This window comes from Engystomops pustulosus, chromosome 9 (assembly GCF_040894005.1).
Source record: "Engystomops pustulosus chromosome 9, aEngPut4.maternal, whole genome shotgun sequence".
Taxonomy (NCBI): Eukaryota; Metazoa; Chordata; class Amphibia; order Anura; family Leptodactylidae; genus Engystomops; species Engystomops pustulosus.
This window is the reverse complement of record NC_092419.1, coordinates 29,996,027-30,014,818: the sequence shown is the minus strand read 5'-3', so window position 1 is coordinate 30,014,818 and position 18,792 is coordinate 29,996,027. Positions and strand designations below refer to the sequence as shown.

General features: G+C 45.5%; 1 protein-coding gene across 3 annotated transcripts in view; it reads right to left on the bottom strand.

The window, feature by feature from the left end:
* Window positions 1–478: 478 nt before the first annotated feature.
* Window positions 479–18,792, bottom strand: part of VAMP7 (vesicle associated membrane protein 7) — a 25,185-nt gene continuing 6,871 nt past the window's right edge. For 2 of the 3 annotated variants that reach the window (XM_072125963.1, XM_072125964.1), the window contains exons 3-9: window positions 8,621–8,776; window positions 8,283–8,340; window positions 7,397–7,534; window positions 3,688–3,778; window positions 3,438–3,505; window positions 1,759–1,851; window positions 479–850 (exon numbers count right to left, since the gene is read on the bottom strand). In XM_072125963.1, coding sequence (XP_071982064.1) covers window positions 782–850; window positions 1,759–1,851; window positions 3,438–3,505; window positions 3,688–3,778; window positions 7,397–7,534; window positions 8,283–8,340; window positions 8,621–8,776 — 673 coding nt within the window. In that variant the 3' untranslated portion in view covers window positions 479–781. The remainder of the gene's footprint in view (window positions 851–1,758; window positions 1,852–3,437; window positions 3,506–3,687; window positions 3,779–7,396; window positions 7,535–8,282; window positions 8,341–8,620; window positions 8,777–18,792) is intronic. The other variant, XM_072125965.1, reaches the window with a different exon arrangement.

The following is an 18,792-nucleotide window of genomic DNA, read 5'->3' as shown; positions in this document are numbered from 1 at the left end:
ACTCTGACACATAGTTACTAGAGGATCAGCAGCAGAAATCCCATTTACATCCATGGGAAGCAAATTCTTAGCAGATCTGGTGACAATGTTAGTGCAAAGCCATGTCAAACATGAACAGTGTGTGAACAGGGCCTTACAATGCAGAAGCTGGGGCTGCGATGAGCCCCAGGGCAGGACTTAGGTTATCACCCAGCTTTTCCAGGAACACCTCTGGAGAGAAGAAGAGTGGGGCTTTTAATTTGGGGCCATCACCCTACACACTAATCCCACCTATCGAAATTTCACAAAGTGGCAGCAGGAGGAGGATTTAAAGGGATCAGAGTCCAACGTCCCTTCATTTGTTAGACGAACATTGAAGAGGACGGTAGGTTTGTCACATTGTGGCGTAGCGTATGGATGGCTCCGACATGCCAGAACAAGCAGGGGTTAAAAAGAACTGAAGCGCTCACCGAAGGTTAAGACATGAAGCGTTCTGATATAGATTCATGTTATTTATGAAAGAAAGAAACGCGGAGGGGGATAAACGAGTGGTCTAACGCCATTGACGAGGCCTTCATCTCCAGCACATGCCCGGCTCCGGTATAAGGCAGAGAGATGCATTGTCCAGTAAAGATGGAGGGACGACAGATCGAGAAGAAGAAGAACTCCGACACCTCGGTGTCTGGGGGCGGGAAAAGGCTTTTCTGATAAGTCTCTTTTCTATGGGACGCTACATGTGTGAACAGGTAGTACGTTACGTTCTGCTTCCTGTTGATGGTCTTCATGCATCAGAGGAGGACGGTTACTTATTCACACAGCTGGGCCATGTCAGCCCTCCGCATGCTGCCGACACAATGATATAGATGACGACCTGCAAAGGAAACAGATCAGCAGAGGGTGACCCCGGACATCATCATCATCATCAAACACGGGTCCCTGAATCCACTGCCTGACTATGAATTCCCACTTATGTCCCATAAAATAACTCTATAAGGGTGGAACTCCAAACCCTACCAGAGGGGGGTTTGTAGGGAATGAAATGTCCTTTCTAGTATTCCCTTTTTACGTGACATCTCATCCGTTTATCTAGAATTCTAAAATAAATCTCCAAAGTCATGTGAAAATGAGCAGAAGAGTCAATTTTTGACCAAGATGAGTTTGAAGTGGGAACATTACTTTAGAAACCCATATATTGGGCTCTGTAGCATCCAACTCAATTCTAGTGTCATTGTAAAGAGAAGAATCTCATTTTTCAGGTCGTATCAGGCGTGAGGTTCTGTGATTTACAGAACCAGAGATACAGGCAGTTAAAAAAAAAAGGTGGGAATTGGATCTTTATTTGCAGCTCATATTTCAGCTCATCTCCAGTTGTGTAGCTCACATAACCTCAATACTGATGTACTGATACAGATTCTTATCTCTAAAATGACACCAGAACTATTTTTGCTGCAAAACCCAAGATCGTGTCTTCTGAAAATGAAGGCAGTGGTTGGTGAATCAGGTGTACCCCTCCCCCACCCGCTTCATTCTTTCTGTATCACCCTGCAAGAGATAGTTGAGCACTGGATTGAGTTATCTCCTACAACCCCATAGACAGGAGTGGCAGAGACCTGCTGTACAATTAGATATGAGTAGATAAGACTCTCATGAATCAGCATCTCCCATACTGTGCTCAAGAGATAAGATTAACCCCCTGATAAGACATCTCCACATCAGCTAAAGTAAATGTACATCCAATATGTACCAATCACATGGAGAGGTATGGAGGCAAGTACTTACTATTGTTACAATGACAATGATGATGGTCAGCTTCAGGTTCTTCATGCACATAGCCCTGGCCAGGTTTCTGCTTGTGGTCTTAAAGGTGACAGACTGCAAACACATTGAAAGGGTTAAGGTAAAACAAAATGAGCGAGTGGTGACTTAATAACTATACATAAATGAAAGGACTCGATGATAGAAGTTTCTATATTGACATCGATGAAGATTCTTTACTGTAAGAGCAGTGACACTACCAGGGCTGTGTAGGGGAAAGGGGGGGGGGGGGTCACTTAAAGGTTTCATGAAGGACCCCTTGAATGTGAGAACATTACAGGTGATGCAGACTAGATTTTTGAATAGGGTTCATTGATGCAAGGACCCGATGGATATATGTCATTCTAAGTCTTTCAAGCTATATTATCATGTTACATGCAAAATAAAGTGGTTACATAGCAACCCAATTCCCTAAAAAAGGTGCCCCAATATCAGCAGAAAGAAGTAGAGGGGGCACATTCAGTCCAGCTGGGATCCCAGTGTTTCTAAAATGGTCCAACAATTGTGACGCACTAATAAAAGCAGCCACTAGATGGCGGATGCACCCTGGGCATGTGTTACCATTAGGTGTCTAGATGATAAATGATAATTAGGACAATGGAGGAAGTGACCCATCAGAAATCTAGGACTATAGAAGCAACATAGTATCTGCTACTTGCTTTAATATATGGCTGAAATGTGTACATTTTCATTTGATAAGGACCTCACTGTTCATGACATTCTCACAAAAAAAATGGAGTTGCAGGTCGAACATGTGTACTGCCGCTCCACTTAATAGTATGGGAGTGTCTGAAATTGCCGAGCACAACGCTGGGTATCTCTGCCACTCATACTTAGTTAATGGCGCATCTGGGTGCTGTGCTCAGCAATTTCTGACGCTCCCTTTGTATTGAGCTGAGCGGAACGACGCATGCTCGCTCCATCAATTTGTGAGAATTATCCCCCCACAAGTACTTATCAGCAGTCTGCCCCCTACTGATCCTACTATCCTGTGGGAAGCAATCAAACTACGTACAACCCCTTTATATTAGATTATATTTTGATGCAACCTTTGAGCCCTTTACAGTAACCCTATACACAGTCCCATGGAAGTGAATGGAGTCATGGTCAGTCATGTCCATCATTTACATGGGGCCGCAGTTCTCCTGATCACTTGGGGTCCCAGTGTGTAGATCCCCCTATGTCATGGCAGTAACATGTCCCCGAGTTGGCCTCCTCCTCATAGATAGCCGTCATACTGATAATCTCTAGATTACTACTAAGTAGTCCTCATCTCCATTGTTGGCATTGTGAGCTCCCTTCAGGGTTGCCACCCAGCTTTCCCAGACTAAGTGACACATTTTCCTGGTTATGCACAGAAGCCATCTCTCTTTGCAGCCTTGTCATGCAGGATTCTGGAAAAGCCGGATAGCAACTCTTGAGGGAACTTCCACAAATTGACGAAAGTGGAATAACTACAACTCCCAGCATGCCCATACAGCAGTAGACAAACTAGGCATTACACTCCAGGATGATATACCCTGCAGATATGACTCCATGTATAATCTCACATGGTCGCTCCCTGGCAAACACCAAGGAAAAATCATGTGTCTGTCAGGAGCGGAAACAAAAAGGAAAATTCTGGGATTCCTCGAGATACTTACTGAGTCCACGAGGTTCTCCGTCTTATCTATTAATAACTCTAACCGTTCTCCTCTTTGGGCTACGAGATCTGCAAAACAGAAAAAGTAAAATCTATTAATGTGAATGGTCCTATAACCCATCTCCACTTAAAAGGCACGAGCTGCAATACCACAATCAACCAGTGTACACGTGTGGCGCTGTTTCAGGAAGAAAGCAGTCATATTTTTACAATTCGGAACAATTAATACATTTTAAGCACATAGACCGTACCAATATTCCGGACCATAATTCCTTTCAGCTCGTCCACTTGGGCCTGAGTCTCCACTACGCGGTCAACGCTCTTGTTTTCTGAATGATGTTTCTAAAGATAAAGTAAAGAGAACACATCACATGCTATAATGTTACAATATGTCCCTCCATCCTATTCTGTCTCAGTCTACTCAATAAAATCCTGGCACATTGGGCTCATTTGGGGAATCGCAAATCATTGTACATTTTAAAGGGGTCGTCCACTTTCAATAATTGATATGGTTTGTGTTATGAAAAGTTAGACAATTTTCCAATATACGTTCTGTATAAATTCCTCACAGTTTTCTAGATCTCTGCTTGCTGTCATTCTAAATAAAGCTTCATTGTTTACTTCCACTGTTTTGATGTCACACAAGTCCATGGCTCGTTATATCCCTGGTCATGTGAGGTCACACAGGTGCACGGCTCGTTATATCCCTGGTCATGTGATGCCACACAGGTGCACGGCTCGTTATATCCCTGGTCATGTGATGTCACACAGGTGCACGGCTCGTTATATCCCTGGTCATGTGATGTCACACAGGTGCACAACTAGTTGTATCACACAGCACTGATTACCATCTATGATATAATGATAACCTGTGTGACATCACATGACCAGGAATATAATGAGCCGTGCACCTGTGTGACATCACATGACCAGGAATATAACGAACCGTGCACCTGTGTAACATCACATGACAATGGATATAACGAGCCGTGCACCTGTGTAACGTCACATGACAATGGATATAACGAGCCGTGCACCTGTGTAACGTCACATGACAATGGATATAACGAGCCGTGCACCTGTGTAACGTCACATGACAATGGATATAACGAGCCGTGCACCTGTGTAACGTCACATGACAATGGATATAACGAGCCGTGCACCTGTGTAACGTCACATGACCAGGTCTATAACGGCCATGCACCTGACAGCTTTTGTACCCACAGGATGTAAACAATGAAGGTTCCTATAGAAGGACAGCAAGCAGAGATCTAGAAAACTGTTATGGATTGAAATCAAAAGTATAATGGAAAATTGTATAACTTTTCACTACACAAGCATTATCAATTATGGTATTTGCTAAAGGTGGAGAACCCCTTTAAAGGCCTGACCCCAGTTTCAATAGGCAATAAAAATAGGAGAAATTAGGGAGATATAACACCTTAATTCCCTGCTATATGAAGTGGATGAGACTGAGGTGAGGGTCAGTTTTGTGATGTTATGTCCCTTCATCACATGATCTGTTTTGCTAGTCACTAACCCCAAGTGAATAGGGCAAAGCTGCAATACCCAATGTAGCCACAATGTACAGCAGTGTGCTTGGTATCATGGCAGTAGGTGTCCTGGTGTCAACCTTCATCCTGACCTCATACTAATTACCCATCTTAAAGGGGTGTTCCCATTTCAGCAAATTAATGTTATTGTATCTATTATAAAAAGTTATACAACTTTCTAATACAGGCGGTCCCCTACTTAAGAACACTCGACTTACATATGACCCTTAGTTACAAACGGACCTTTGGATGTTGGTAATTTATTGTACTTTAGTCCTAGGCTACAATGATCAGCTGTAACAGTTATCACAGGTGTCTGTAATGAAGCTTTAGTGTTAATACTGATTCTTATGACAACCCAACATTTTTAAAATCCAATTGTCACAGAGACCAAAAAAGTTCTGTCTGGGATAACAATGATAAAATATACAATTCCGACTTACATACAAATTCAACTTAAGAACAAACCTACAGACCCTATCTTGTATGTAACCCAGGGACTGCCTGTATACTTTCTGTATCAATTCCTCATGGTTTTCTAGATCTCTGCTTGCTGTCATTCTATAAGAAGCTTCTATGTTTACTTCCAGTGGACAGAAATCTGACCATAGTCACACAGGTGCACGGCTCGTTATATCACACAGCTCCGATTACTCTGACATAACGAGCCGTGCACCTGTGTGACCATGGTCAGATTTCTGTCCACTGGAAGTAAACATAGAAGCTTCTTATAGAATGACAGCAAGCAGAGATCTAGAAAGCCGTGAGGAATTGATACAGAAAGTATATTGGAAAGTTGTACAACATTTTATAATACATACAATAACATTAAATTTGCTGAAATGGGAACACCCCTTTAAGGATAAGTAATCAATAAAAGAAAATATCTGCAATATCCCTTTAATGCATTAATACCGCACATATTGGCTGTCTGACTACAGGAAGCCCTGCAGATATTATCAGTCCTACAGCAGAGTTCCTGCAGAACCAGCAATGTGTCAGGGATTTGCTAGTTAAGCTGTGATCCATGAAGGTGAAGGTCTGATCATACATTCACATAAAGCTATGAATAACAGCGTGGTCTGTGTGTGGTCACATGATGGCCGGCGTGTACCCAGTGCAGGGGTCACATGTGCTCATGTGAACAGCTTACAGAGACTGTGATCAGTAAGGGCTCACATGATCCGTGGTATCTACTCCTCCTTCATACAAGATACAAAGATTAAGGAGCTCAAACACAACTTAGGCCTCCGGCTTAGCTGCTATGGATGTCTCATAATACCTGTTGTGGATTCTATAACTACTCCAAAAATAAGCCCTAACCCTAATGCAGACGGATCATGGCACCTAGAGACACAGTTCTGTCACATATCTTTATTTAAAAAAAAAATTGTATAATACATAAGATATAATCAAAACAGATTAACACAATTGCACTTTAAGTTCTGGTGTCATTTTAAAGAGAGGGTTTTCCCCCTGAATCTAGTGACACAGAAAAGGATAACTTCATTGTAAAAGTTGCAGTCAGGAGGGCAGTAATCACATACAGCTCCCACGCATGACTAAAATGAATTGCCAGTATCTCATGTTCTGTGGCACCTAGAAACACAACTCTTGTGCAATATCAAAGCATAGATTCTCTTCTTTAAAATGACTCCAGTAGGCACCACTGTGTAGAAGTTATAGCTGTTTAAAATTTGCATCCCTCCCTCCAGCTGAAAGTAGCATGGGTAAGCAGGAGGAGGGAGCTGCAGGGAAGGGGGAGCTGACAAATCCAATGGCTACAAGTAGTTACACGGACAAGAGGGGCTCATATAAGGAACTCTCACCGCTGCCAGAAGTGAGAAAATGGGGGCCAATAATTCTGAAGACAATGGAGTCAGCAAAAATTCAACATGGCATTCAGGGTTTGGAGAGTTATGATGATTTTCCAGAAAAATTGTGGATTATGCTCATTTTTCAAAGAAAAATAATAATATTTTTTTTTTCCTGAGAAACACTATGGGGAACTTCCTAAGCATTGCCATACCGCTTCCTGGCAGGTGAGGCTTGTAAAAAAGCAGTCTTTGCCGTCACATGACATGTTTGATTTACGTTTTCCATCACATGACGGGGCGTGGGGTTGAATGGGTGGGGCACGCCAAATTTACTAAAGTTTCTGGCAGAAAACGTTGGAGACTTCTCCTGAATTTTACACCATAATTGACTTCTTCTAAACAAGTGAAACCTGGCAGAGATCAGGGGAGAGAAGTGCTCCGCCCTTTGGAATTTTGCAGGAATCTGTAGATTCTGGATGCGGTAGGTTCACGGGAGGGAGGGAAGGTTGGAGGGATTGGGAATTTAAGCTGTTTAAAAACAACGGTCTTAATAATAACAGTCTTAATAGATCCCGCCCCTCTCTACTAACCAGCTGTGCTGCGAGGACGCTGGAGAACTCGCTGTTCATGGCGTAGGGGAGCGCGGTCTGTGCCCGGGATCCATAAGTCGTCTGGAACCTCTTCTTGACTTCATTCAGGAAATTAAAGGCTCGGGAACGCTCAAAATCCTGAAAATAACAAATGCTCCATATATTACTCACAGCCGTACAGCCGATAGAGCTTCCTCTGTTACTCAATATTTATTCTTTAAAAACTGACAACTGGGCGTTACCAATGTGTGGGCGCTATCCCTATACAGTCTGACACACTGTGAGCACTGATTGGATATCAGACTGGGTAATAACACTGTATGTTTTGTAATAGATCTGAGGAAAATGCTGCTTCTAGGACATATTAGGCACTTTTCCTTTCCTCTCAACTCACCGGATAAGGAATCTCTCCTAAATCCATTGTGCTAGGACAAGAGAACTGGACTTGTAGATCTCTCTGGTACGTGGAGCGGGAAGAGTGAACAAGAACAAAGTGATAAAGTAGAGGTAGGAAAAAGCTACTGGAGTTAGATATGAAGTTTCTATGTCACCCCAAGTGCTTTATTCACATCAAAACTGCCCAATATTCTCAACCTCCTGGTGCTTATAGGTCCTATGAACAGATTTTGGGCTAATAAAGGTTCACTGCTGACAAGACAATGTGGCTATATACAGATAATAGGTCAGATTTATCAAGCCGTCTGAAAGTCAGAATATTTCTAGTTGCCCATGGCAACTTTCATTTCACCAGTGCTCATGAACATTTTAAAGGGGAGCTGTGATTGGTTGCCATGGGCAACTAGAAATATTCTGACTTTCAGACAGCTTGATAAATCTGCCCCAATATCTCTTTAAAAAAAGAAAGGGAGGGGGGGGAGGTACTCACATCGTCTGTGATGCAAAGGTAGATAATTCTATCCTGACAGATGTAATGGAACAGATAACTGGAAAGAAAAAGACAAAAAAATAATTATTTAGAATTATAGCCATGAACAGCACAATCATCTGTTATTGGTTACACTGTGTTCGCTTCAAAGGGGTTCACTTACTTTTTCCAGCATCTGTACTTAAACTTTTGCAAGAACAAGATAATTCACACAATTTTCCCATTGATTATTATATTAACTGGACAATTCCTGCTTGTTCTCTCCCTAGGTTGTATATCCATCCACACATCTAATGCCTTATCACATGTCCTACACGACCCCCCAGCCGGCACCTCACCTGCCATGAGAGTAGGTCAGCTTGTTGTTTTCTGATGGGATCTTGGCCAGGATCTGCTCCGTCACCTCCAAGAAATTTCCTCCGCACCAGGCATGTTTTGCCAATATGGTGGTTCCCCTCGCAACAACAGAGAAGAGGATGGCCATATCTCCCCCTGCCGAGAACAGAACGGACATGTGAGAGAGGAGAAGCCACAGACTCTACTGAGCTCGTTACGTAGATTCAGCATCTTCAACATCAAGTGTCAATTATCTGCTAGAAGAAGGGAACGGTCAGTCCGGATTCTTCTACACCACATCTTACTTGTTCCGTTCTATCTTATAAATTGTTTTCAAGAAGATTTGACATCAATTTAAAGGAGACAAATCACAGAAGGACAAGGTCAGAGATACCTACTGGTTACATAGAAACCTCCGGGAGAAGGCAACCCAACATTACAAGGAAAGGGGGACCCAAATGAGATGGAGGGGGAAACTATTACTCCCCACATCCTATCCCTAGATGCCTTATTGATACAAAGTAACCACCATCAGATGGCCCTGAACCTTACTGCACCCCATCAACATATCCAACTTCTGAGGGGTTAGACATAAGGATTGGGTCTGAGAACTTCCAACAATAAGGGAAATGTAAGTGCCCATATGATGATGGGGCTCTTTACTCCAATCTATGGGACTTCCAGGACCACCACCGCCAGCTGTGCATCACCACCATTCTATGCACTTGTAGACCTCCATTCTCCTGATCGTTTGGGGGGGGGGGGGTCCTACATAGAAGGGATAAGAGTTTATACTGAAAGTCTTACAGGGGTTGTCCAGGAACAATGAGTTATCACCTATCCACAAGGGCTAAGTTGCCGATTAGTGGAGATCGCAGTGATGGGACTCCCACGGATCATGAGAATGGGGGTCCATTGTACCCCAATAGAATGGAGATCCCGATTGCACATGGGCAGTGTCTATGATAGTCACAGACCTAGCTGAGCATGGCATGTGGCATCTCTATCAGTATTACAGAGATGCATAGAGCACAGGACACGTGCTGGCACTGGCTGCTATGTTTATCTGGGGTACAACCATCACTGAGACCTCCACCGATCAGCTAATTAACCCCTAACCTGTGGATAAGAGCTAACTTGTTGTGGTCACCGGACAACCCCTTTAACTCCATTAGAGGCGCAGTGAGTGGAAACCGCAAAAGCCCCGGGAGTCCTCGGCATAAAAGCGGTGACTTCAGGCTGGTAAATTACTGTTTTGCCTGCGATTCTTCACGGCCCACTACTCGCCTATTGTTATAGATCTGCAATTCACTAATGAGAATAATTACACCACTACACGACTCTGCATATATAAGCGGCCCCGCTACAGCGAGCAAGGAACTCCCACCGCACGGCTCTGCTAGAAACATGGAGAGATCCGCAGGAAAATTTCAATCATCCAAAACCAATCCCACATCAAAACTGGGGTTTCTAACCTTCCACCTGATGTGGACATCTCCGACAGGGCTGCCGTGGCCAAACTTGCTGGTAAACTATAGGCACAGCTGATGATATATAGGTCCTACCTCCATAGGCCTCTATTATGGCCACCAAAGAGGGAGAAATCTGTCACTCAATACAAGCGGAGCAGGGAGAAGTTTTTCAATAGGATGCCGGGAGCCGTCGGTATATTCGCATGGTATAAAGACTTTCTACTCTAGGCAACCCCTTTCTGTTAGAAGCATCCTCCAAAAATATGCCAATTAAAGGGGTCAGCCACTTTTAGGCAAATCAGTTCCAATAGAGGTGTCTCTACATGCATATGTACCTCTCCCTGTTCCCACCATGCTGCCCTCGACATATACACACACAGCTGCCGTCTATCTCACGGCTCTAAGCCGTCCTCATGATTTCTACCACTGTATCTTTCTTCTCACCGAGAGACTGGGAGAGGGAGCAGGATGAGTCATAACTCTCCTACTGCAGCTCCTCCTATTCAGCTGAGCTCAGACATGTTAGCAAAGAATCAAAGAGAGTCTGCATACAATACAAAGTACAACAGCACAAAAATTGACAGCAAGCCAGAAGAAGCGCAACACACACGATACGGCCGCTGTTTGTTTCTACAGAACCTATGCATTACTCCCTATCCATGTGTTATTTTAATTATCCATGCTAGAATAAAGAATTTTGAGGACAACCAAGGGCAAGTGCCATTAGTTCTTCTTAGCACAGATGTACAAAATTAAATAGCAGAACTGCTTGAACCACTTGAACATTCAGGGGTTGTGCACAAGGAATTAAAGGTACATGGGCAAATCATGTAAACAACTGGCCAAACCCTTTGACATAACTAGTCCACCTAAAATATACGCAGATCCTAAACACGCCGTCATATCTGCAGACAGTGTAGGTATCACCACAAAAAAGAACTTTTCCGGAACCCATTAAATTAGAGGTCTAGGTCCTGCAGAAATATGTACATGCGCTCTACCCCAGGGGACTTGTTCTCATGTGCTTTTCACAACGTAGGTCATAAAACACAGGGCACCCCAAAAATTAATCAGAGGACAATTCACAAGTTATGTGAAGTCACTTGAAATAAGCACAGTACACAGCGCAGTCACGCTGAACCCCTTATATCAGAGTGAACCCCTTATATCAGAGTGAACCCCTTATATCTGACCATCTTGGCAGTGGTTTAACCAGTTCTACAGCAAATCAATATCAAAGCCAAAATTTCCTCAGACTCAAGAATGAGAAGAGACAAATGCATTGTCTGCGGATACAATCAGTCTGCCAGCCGTGCGCCCATATAATTGCCGTCCATTTATTAGTCTGGGCTGAGGGGGCGTCTTCTCATTGACATTTTGATTTAGTAAAATGTACTTTATATCCTCCATTAGAGGTGGAAAAGAAAGTTAAGTCAGGTGGATGTGGAGATGAGATGAGAAATACTTATAAATACTCAGCGTCACTTATGCTTCGTGTTTATGGAGTCTTGTAAACCGGGTAAGGAAAGGTGGGGGAGTCTGAGGAAGAACCTGACGGAGATGTGTAGTCATCTGCTGAGCCGTGTTTTACAGCTACAAGTGGCAGGTTACAAGGGCGTGCAGGGAACCCCTCCTCACCCTGCTCTGCACTGAGGAGGAGCAAAAACTCTGGAGCAGCCTCCTGCAGATGGGAGTCTTTTCCTTCTGGAATTTTGGGCATTGGCCAAGGGATCTACCTTCCAAAACGAGGCACTGGTAGCAGTTTATTTTTCCTTCAAGTAGGATCCCAGCTCTCCCCATTAAATGGAACCACTCAGTGTAATTTGGGACACCAAACTGTCCACAACAAAAAAAATAAGTAACTTAAATACTTACCTTAATATTGTGCTTTCTGTCCCTCCGTAGTCATGTAATTTAACAGAGCTGTAAAAGGGCACTTTGGGACTAAATTTGTCCTGGTTTAGTGTTATTGAAAATGGAGATCCTTAAAGGCTCTGGTGGCAAAAAACAACAGATACTTAACTGCCAGGGTACATTCACACACACGTATGCCTGCCCTACAGGAAGCACGCTGGAGAGGAGGAGCGGTGCCCATTCCTCCCCTCTCCATAGAAAACAGCGCCACACATGGGGAAAGATAGAGCATGCAGACACTTTACAGCTGATCATTGCAGCCTGGGACTAGTAAAGCATCCAGAGATCTTCACTAGAGGTCACAATGGGCAGAGGGGTCCGTCTTTAACTAAGGGTTGCCTATAAGTCAGGTGTCTTAAGTAGGGAATCGCCTGTATATGAAATAGTTAAATTCTATTATTATTATGTCATGTAACCGCTACACATTTACCATTGTGTATTTTTTTTTAAACTTCATGACCTTTCAGTACTCACCATAGTCTATTTTCACTAAAAGGTCATTGACCTCTGGGAGCTTCTACAGAAAGTGACCAGTTGTCATTGTATCTCTTTCCCCATCTTTTTCTCCTAGTCTGTATAAAGTGATGACCAGTTGTCATTATATCTCTTCTCCCACCTTCCCTTGTCACATTAAGGGTGATGGCACACGTGGCGTTTTGAACGCGTTTTTGGCCCGTTCTTAAGCAGTCCGTCAAAAAACGCATACTGCAACGCAGACTGCTTAAAAACGGGCCAAAAACGCATTCAAACATGTGCCATCACCCTTACATCTAAGCATCGCCATGAATAGTTAGACATCTCCGGTCCGAAACCTCTGCCAGCTAGAAATGGGGTATAAGAACCAGCACAGCGTCACACATAAACCAGTCTCGATGAATGAACAGCTCAGCGTCCATGCTGAACCTTTAACCTATGCCTCACGATTTTCTCTTAAGACGCAGTGGGCGGAGCTTCATAAGGAGCTGTGGAAGGACTCTCTGAGATCTGAACTGATTATATCCACCAAAGCCAAGCATAAATAAACATTATTTCCCATTTTTTAACTAATAATGTTTCAATATTGCAGTATATAAGCAGTTTGCATAAAGTAGCCACCATCTTCTACGCAGCAATGTCTGGAGGGTGCAGAACCACAACCATCATGAACAATCCAGGTCACAATGCATGTGGGCGTTCTGAAGACCAAACCCCCAACTAATTATTCATTCTGTGCCGTCATGGTGGTTTATTTACGGGAGCTTCCCATAAGCTACTGTTTGTGCTGGGCTTCACATTACTGGGGGTAGGAACTGAGGATTGAGTAACATCCTTACAGACCACAACTTTCAAAATCCAAAATTATACTTTTAAGTTGTGGCCAACGCATCAAACGTAACCACATCCCGATATCACAAAATAGAATACTAAAAATGGAAATAAAAACATAATGTAGATAACAAAAAGTACCTTAATTTTTCAGATTATAATAAACACATTTTTTTTTTAAATTTTCCTTGAAAATCCTGCTGACCCCAAACCCTCAAAATATACACTTTAACAACAATAACAACTTGTGGTCACAAACTGCAGCCCAGACAGATGAAGATAATAGTTGTCTGGTTGTAGAGCTGCCACCGAACTACAAGTCCCAGCATACTGTTCCCCACACTAGTACAGGATTACAGTTTCCAGACTGCATAGAGTGACGTCACACCCCAGCCGTGGGTCTGCCAGCTTTCACTTTGCACTAAGCACTTGCATACCTCCCAACTTTTGTGGAGGAGAAAGAGGGACAAAATGGCGGCGCGCAAAGCGCGCCGCGGCGATTTTTTTACCCACAGAAGCCACACCCTAGCCACGCCCCCTAACCACACCCCCTGGCCACGCCACTGCTCATACCTTCAACGCATCCACTGGCACCAATGTATATTTATGTATATAATTGGGGGGCATATTCCACTCCCCCTAGACAACGAGCATGTCCCCCCCCCAGACAACGAGCATGCCCTCCTAGACAACGAGCATGCCCCCCCCAGGCAACGAGCATGCCCTCCTAGACAACGAGCATGTCCTCCCCTAGACAACGAGCATGTCCCCCCCTAGACAACGAGCATGTCCCCCCCAGACAACGGGCATGTCCGCCCCCAGACAACGAGCATGCCCCCCCCTAGACAACGAGCATGTCCCCCCCAGACAACGGGCATGTCCGCCCCCAGACAACGAGCATGCCCCCCCCTAGACAACGAGCATGTCCCCCCCAGACAACGAGCATGCCCCCCCTAGACAACGAGCATGCCCCCCCTAGACAACGAGCATGTCCCCCCCTAGACAACGAGCATGCCCCCCCCTAGACAACGAGCATGTACCCCCCCCTAGACAACGAGCATGTACCCCCCCTAGACAACGAGCATGTACCCCCACCTAGACAACGAGAATGTACCCCCACCTAGACAACGAGCATGTCCCCCCCTAGACAACGAGCATGTCCCCCCCCCTAGACAACGAGCATGTCCCCCACCTAGACAACGAGCCTGTCCCCCCCTGTGGCTGCGTGCCCTTTTTTGTGTGTTTGTGTTATTTTTGTCTTCCAGGACCGTGCCTGCTGTGGACTACTTCAGATTCGAAGGATTACATCGATGACCGACAGTTCTAACAAATAAAATGGTCAACGAGGGTGTGTCTGCGTCTTTTGTTCAATAAAATTTTCTGAAAACGGTGTGATTATTTATTTTTTTGCGACACTCTTCATAGTTTGCCGTAGTAGTGGTGCCGGCTAGGTGACGGTGCTCATTACTAAGGGCAGGCCTTAGTGTTTGCCTTAATTTTTTTGGCAAATTCACACTAACGCCCATACCATTACCCCGGTACCCACCGCCACCAGGGGTGCCGGGAAGAGCCGGGTACAAACCAGTACCTGACCGTCTATAGATGGTCAGGTAGAGGGGTGGCCGCAGGCTGTTATTGTTGCGCTGGAATAGCCCCCTAACAGTGACCTATCCCAGCTCAGTAACGGCGGCTGCTGCTGCTTTTTTGTATCAGGCTGATTTGAAAAATAGGGGCACCCCATGCCGTTTTTTCTTCAAATTTTTGACAAAAATATGCGTGGGGTCCCCCCTTTAAAGGGGGCTCCCAGGCTGTTTCCCCCATTTTTACAAAAAAATGGGGGGAAAAACAGCATGGGGTGCCCCCTATTGTTCAAATCAGCCAGATACAAAAAAGCAGCAGCAGCCTGCTATTACTGAGCTGGGATAGGCCACTGTTAGGGGGCTATCCCAGCGCAACAATAACAGCCTGCAGCCGCCCCACTACCTGACCATCTATAGACGGTCAGGTACTGGTTTGTACCCAGCTCTTCCCGGCACCCCTGGTGGCGGTGGGTACCGGGGTAATGGTATGGGCGTTAGTGTAAATTTGCCAAAAAAATTAAGGCAAACACTAAGGCCAGCCCTTAGTAATGAGCACCGTCATCTAGCCGGCACCACTACTACGGCAAACTATGAAGAGTGTCGCAAAAAAATAAATAATCACACCGTTTTCAGAAAATTTTATTGAACAAAAAACGCAGACACACCCTCATTGACCATTTTATTTGTTAGAAATGTCGGTCATCGACGTAATCCTTCGAATCCGAAGCAGTCCACAGCAGGCACGGTCCTGGAAGACAAAAATAACACAAACACACAAAAAAGGGCACGCAGCCACAGGGGGGGACATGCTCGTTGTCTAGGGGTCAGGGGTAGACATGCTCGTTGTCTAGGGGGGGGGGGAAATGCTCGTTGTCTAGGGGGGGGGGACATGCTCGTTGTCTAGGAGTCGGGGGGAGACATGCTCGTTGTCTAGGGGGGGGAATGCTCGTTGTCTGGGGGGGGGGACATGCTCGTTGTCTAGGGGGGGGGCATGCTCGTTGTCTTGGGGGGGGACATGCTCGTTGTCTAGGGGTCAGGGGGAGACATGCTCGTTGTCTAGCAGGGGGAAATGCTCGTTGTCTAGGGGGGGACATGCTCGTTGTCTAGGGGGGGGGCATGCTCGTTGTCTTGGGGGGGACATGCTCGTTGTCTAGGGGTCAGGGGGAGACATGCTCGTTGTCTAGCAGGGGGAAATGCTCGTTGTCTAGGGGGGGAAATGCTCGTTGTCTAGCAGGGGGAAATGCTCGTTGTCTAGGGGGGAAATGCTCGTTGTCTAGGGGGGAAATGCTCGTTGTCTAGGGGGGGGACATGCTTGTTGTCTAGGGGGGGGAGACATGCTCGTTGTCGCAGTAAAGGGGAGGGGTCCTATGGAGCGCAGTAAAGGGGAGGGGTCCTATGGAGCGCAGTAAAGGGGAGGGGTCCTATGGAGCACAGTAAAGGGGAGGGGTCCTATGGAGCGCGCAGTGAAAGCCATAAAAAACACATTTGATATTTTCCTTCCCGCTTCCCAGTACAGGGCCTGGAATATTTAATACCCTCACTAGGAAGTATAATTTGTTACGCAGAAACAGGCCGCACACAGCTCTGTACGTGGAGAAATAAAAAAGTTATTGATTTTTGAAAGTGGGGAGTGAAATATGGAAACGCAAAAATCGTTCCGTCAGAGTAATGGAGCAGACGGCCGTGTATGACCATTCTGCTCCATTACTGTCATAGAGCGATGACATGGACCTTATGTGGACCCCAAAACACCCCTCGTTTTCATGATCTATGGGGGTCACATCACTGAAACCCCCACACATCAGCAGGTTAAGCCCTGTCCTATGGATAGGGCCTGACTTGTATTTGTGGGAAAACCCCTTTAACCCCTTAACGCTCTGCGCCGTAGCTCTACGACGCAGAGAGTATAAGGAGTGTATGAAGAGGGCTCACGGGCTGAGTCCTCTTCATACAAGGTGGGGGGTTTTGCATGTTGCAGAAAACCCCCACCGCTAATAACCGCAGACGGTCATTGTCGCCGGCAAAGTCTTTTTTACGATCGCTGTGCCCCCGAACGTCATCGGGGGCGGCGATCGTTTGCCGTGGTAGCCTCGGGTCTTCTTTTGACACGAGGCTACATGGCTTCTGCGGGTTCGTTACAATGAGCCAGAAGTATTGCAGTATATGGTAGAAGCGATCTGACCATCTAGGGTTAATGTACCGTAGATGGTCTAAGAAATAGTGGAAAAAAAAGAAAAAACAGGTTTTAAAAAGAAAAAAAAATTTATAAAATATTAAAAATTCTAATCACCTCCCTTTCCCTAGAATGGATATAAAACATAATAAACAGTAAAAATCACAAACATATTAGGTATCGCCGCGTCCCAAAATGCCCGATCTATCAAAATATAAAAACGGTTACGGGCGGCGGTGACCTCCGAGGCGGGAAATGGCGCCCAAATGTCCGAAATGCGACTTTTACACCTTTTTACATCACATAAAAAATGAAATTAAAAATGATCAAAATGTCGCACAGACCTCAAAATGGTAGCAATGAAAACGTCGCCTCATTTCGCCAAAAATGACCCCACCCCCAGCTCCGTGCACCGAAATATGAAAAAGTTATTAGCGTCAGAAGATGGCAAAAATTTTTTTTTTTTTTTTTTGCACACATTCGTTTAATTTTTGAAAATGTATTAAAACACAATAAAACCTATAAATCCGGTATCACCGCGATCGCACCGAACCAAAGAATAAAGCTGAGGTGTTATTTTGAGTGCACAGTCAAAGTCGAAAAAACTGAGCCCACAAGAACGTGACACGTGCGGTTTTTTTAAAAAAAATTTCCACATTTGGAATTTTTTGCAGCTTCGCAGTACACGGCATGTTAAAATAAATAACATTACGGGAAAGTAAAATTTGTTACGCACAAAATAAGCCCCCACACAGGTCTGTACACGGAAACATGAAAAAGTTATGGATTTTTGAAGTTGGAGAGCGAGAAATGAGAGAAAAACCCTGCGTCCTTAAGGGGATAAGGGATTAAGTATATGGTACAATAAAAGCAGAATAGAAGGGCACTGGGGGGGGGGGGGGGTTAGGGGTGGGGGCAGGGGGTCTATGGAGGAAAGTGAAGTGTTTAACCCTTTGCTGCCTGCAGTCACTGTAGAGTACCTGTTATCACACTGCAGCAGCTGCACACACTCGGCTCTGCTTCATCAGATGAACTTCAGTGAGGAGCAGGAGGAGGAGGTGGGGGCAGGGAGCTATTGATGTAGCAGAGCTGGTGAGCTCCTGTCTGCACGGAGGCTGATCCCCTGGGGCTGCTGTGCAGCGGCAGTGCAGAGAATATGACACTCTGCACTGCTCCATCCATCCATCCATGTGCCTGCAAGTGGCAGCCTGAGGACAGGGAGGGCTCTGCCTCCCAGGGGAGGGGATGGGGGAGGTGCCGGCTCTGCAGCAGACAGCCCGGGAGCTGGAGAGGAGGAGGACGCTGCACCCCGCCCCCTGGCTTCTCTGTATCCTGAGCAGGACGGGGGCGGGACTCGGGGGCGGGACTCGGGGGGGCGGGACTCGGGGGCGGGACAAAACGGAAAAATCCGTGAAAACGCAAAAAAAACGGGACTTTCACTTAACGGTCCGTGCAGGCGGGACAAGGGTTAAAAAACGGGACTGTCCCGCCCAAAACGGGACGGTTGGGAGGTATGCACTTGCGCAATGTTTTCCTTCTCGGAAGCCAATTCCTGGATGCAGGCCAAAAGTCACACGTTCTCAGTCCAATATTCACAGGATTAAGGCCTTATATGCAGACAACCCTTATACACCCTGCCCGAGCCATTGGGGGGCCCCCCGAAGACACTGACCAGGGGTGTAACTTGAGGTGGTGCAGAGGTTGCGATCGCAAAAGGGCCCAAGAGGTTT